General features: G+C 35.6%; 1 protein-coding gene across 2 annotated transcripts; it reads left to right on the plus strand.

Moving 5' to 3' along the window:
• Nucleotides 1–1,099: 1,099 nt before the first annotated feature.
• LOC145058108 (pentatricopeptide repeat-containing protein At2g35130-like) lies at nucleotides 1,100–2,913 on the plus strand. Of its 2 annotated transcripts, XM_079006026.1 has the most exons (4): nucleotides 1,100–1,800; nucleotides 2,024–2,100; nucleotides 2,272–2,375; nucleotides 2,467–2,913. In XM_079006026.1, the coding sequence occupies exons 1-4, from the start codon at nucleotides 1,738–1,740 to the stop codon at nucleotides 2,772–2,774; spliced, it is 552 nt and encodes a 183-aa protein (XP_078862152.1). In that variant the 5' UTR covers nucleotides 1,100–1,737; the 3' UTR covers nucleotides 2,775–2,913. The 2 variants fall into 2 exon arrangements, with proteins under 2 accessions (XP_078862152.1, XP_078862153.1); XM_079006027.1 differs by lacking the exon at nucleotides 2,272–2,375 and having other exon boundaries at nucleotides 2,467–2,900.
• The last annotated feature ends 421 nt before the right edge of the window (nucleotides 2,914–3,334 follow it).

The following is a 3,334-nucleotide window of genomic DNA, read 5'->3' on the forward strand; positions in this document are numbered from 1 at the left end:
TCCTCTCTGGGCTACTACCCCAATCCCTCCTCATTCTTTAGTTTATTACAGAACAATAATAAACTTGAGTACTTTGATTAATTACCTGGTGAGCATCATTAATAAGGATGTAAAATGTGGAATTTTAAAAGACACTAAATTGTTATGACTTTCCAGGGGACTTTCACTATTTGAGTGAGAAATTGAGGCAAGATAAAGAGTGCCACTCCCTTTTAAAACTATGAAAATTTCCTCAGACGAATGTCTATGAATCAGTGTGTGTGCTCCCGGAGGAAATGTCTGAAGCCGTATCTCAACATGTTGAGAACATGCCATAAAAACTTAAACATGTGATAATATGTTTAACTTAAAATGGTGATTTGTGTTTGTTAATTATCATCTAGAGATAAGCCAAGTCTTCCATACTTATCTTGTGGTAGCTCGTTGATGTTCCTGACTAATTGAAATCCTATACAACAAAAGAAATGATCGGATAAAAGTTCGTATTTGAAAGTAGAATTGATTATAAACATAATAGTATGCCTAAACAATAAAGATCCACTCTAATTACTTGCCCTGACAAATTAGTTTCAACCTCAAATTTTGCTTATGTTGTCTTAATAATCAATAACTTGAGTAACATTAGCCAAGCTATCAAGTTGTGTCTCCACCCCAACTGAATTTCTTGTGCACCTGAAATTCCCTCTCAATTCAAGGGTATAAAGGATTATTAATCATTTAGAAAGTGTAAATAAATAAGATTAGGCGAAAAAATATATATGCACTTACTAATCTTCGCATTAAACGTTCAAAGCACCAAAATGCATCTGCTTCATGTTCAAGAGGCATAATCATTGGGGTAGCAAAGATCACTCATTCCTGATTTATGTATTGGGGTTAAAATTAGAATCTTGAAATATTATATATATATATATATATATATCTTTACTATATTATTAAACATATTGCCTGCTTCTTGAGATTAAGAGGTACAATACCTGTTACCTCATGTACAATAATATTAAGCTTATATTCCATTGTATACGTATACACAGTATTCCCTTATCTCTTCGATATTCGATGTTACCCGAATCTTCTCTACACAAAAACAGCCGCCATCAAAAGGAAATTGAACCCCTCTTCTTAATGTCTCCTTCCTAATCGCTTCAGAATCGATCGATACTCACCAAAATATCGCAGTGTCTCCTTTTCTCATTCGACACCCTGGAAGTCCACCAACCATTCACAGCCCAAACATCTTCATGGATCAGATCTGTGTGTGCCATATCCCAGCAACAAAAAGAAATCCAACCCCTCTTCTTTGCGTCTCCTTCCTAATCATTGGATCAGTGCTTGTTGGTAGGGTTGCTCATCTAGTGTTAAAAAGCACACAGTTTTACCCTAATCTTCTCTACCCAACAGCCGCCATCAAACCAAATCTCTACCATCTCTCTTGGCGTCGTTGTTGAATGTCTCAGTGCCTCTACCATCGCCACCTGACTCCGGCAACATCACACACCAGCAATGCACCACCATCTATCTCAACCAAATATGCAATCGACCCCCTAGACGTCCACCTTTTTCGTCACCGATGTCTGCCACCCCCGTTGTCTCCCCGCTTCTACCTTCTGTTAATACGAGTAGCCCTAACCCTATTCTGTCGCCATGTTCAACCACCATCTGGTCATCGTCGCTACAACCTATTAGCGGGTCACCGTCCACCATTTCATTCGATTCTTAACAAACCACAACGATCGAATGGAATCAACAAAAGCTGGTTTCTCCTCAAATTACAACATCAAACAATCTCCGCTCCAATCTGTAACTCTCTTTCTATTCTATTTTCTTATGCTGTAATTTATGTCCTAAAACCCTAATTTTTTCTAAATCGTTAGTCAGACAAGGGTTATTCTTCTTCCAAATGTTAATTTTGTTTAAATCGCCCTTTTGGGTGTTGATGAGTTGTTGCTTAAGTTTATAGCTTATGTTAGGTATTACAAGGTTTGTGCTCCAAAAATATGAGACTATGTTTTTGTATCTGCAGCTGTTGGACAGCTTGTTGGTCAACTCACTAAGTTACATGGATGCTATGTGGTTGAAAGTGCTGGAACAACCCAGAAAGTACATATTACTTGTTTCTTATTTACTTAATGAACTTAATGATCAAACACTTAATATGGACATATACATGGCTGATGATTGTTTTGTTTTTACTTAACATGAAGTAATTCCTTATCTTTTTCTTATTGTTGAACTTGTTGTTTGGAGGCTGACTATCAATTTTTCTGTAAGTTATGATGCTCAGCCTAGAGACAAATTCAAACATGATAGTCTTTACATAGACAAGCAGGAGAAATTAAGAAACTTCAATCATAAAAAGGTTTCAAGGAAAAGATGTATGTACAAAAGTGCTTTTTTCATTATCTCAAAATCTAAAGTATTGCTTTAATGATCTTATGAAATGCATATTGTATTGCTTTTGTATAGGTGGTTCTTTAAGGGGACATGGATGGAAATATGGATTAGGGTTTGTGGATGGAATATTTCCAGTGTTGAGTCCTGATGCACAACAGATTTTAAACTTCATGAAAAAAGAAACTTATGTAAACAAGGTATGGGATGCTCTTAGTTGTCTTCCTCCCACTCACACTACATGGGATGATATCATCAGTGTTGTTCAATTTCGTCTCAATAAAAGATGGGATCCAATCATATTAATAAGAACCATTTTGTTGTCTTTGTATTACATTTATGACATATTGGTTTGCTCATTTGCCAATATCTACTCTCATTAAAGATGTGTGAATGGATTAGTAAGAGCCTATTGTACATCTGTGTGTATCTTTATATATGTATTTGTGTGCTTATCTTTGTGTGTACATTACTTAAATGAAAAAATAAGAACTTTATTTGACTTTTTTTCTTAGATATTGAAACAAACGAGTGCTTGGAGAGTCATGGTGGATGTTGGCATGCCAAAGAGCATATTTGACTAATGGATTCAAGTTCTTCCCCTACTGTGAGGGTTATTTTTAGTTGAGGACTGTCCATGTGGTTTTCACTCTAATAAAGAACTAAGAATTCATGTAATTGCACACCACTATCTATTTTGCTCAGCATAAAAACTTGCAGCATCCACTTTTTCTTAAAAAGGTTTATAAAAATGATCAATATTTGTTTGATGAAGAAGAAGCTAATGAAGCCAGTAATTGTAAATGCTTACATGGCCTACCATCCCCTGTTTTTCTTTACACAACTACATACACTTCCACACACATCCATATGCACACGTACACACTTTAGTGAGCAAAACATGGCTGATACATGGGAAATAGCTTACTTATAAATTATATTA

The sequence above is a fragment of the Lactuca serriola genome, chromosome 6 (assembly GCF_051521515.1).
Source record: "Lactuca serriola cultivar US96UC23 chromosome 6, Lser_US96UC23_V15, whole genome shotgun sequence".
Classification (NCBI taxonomy): Eukaryota; Viridiplantae; Streptophyta; class Magnoliopsida; order Asterales; family Asteraceae; genus Lactuca; species Lactuca serriola.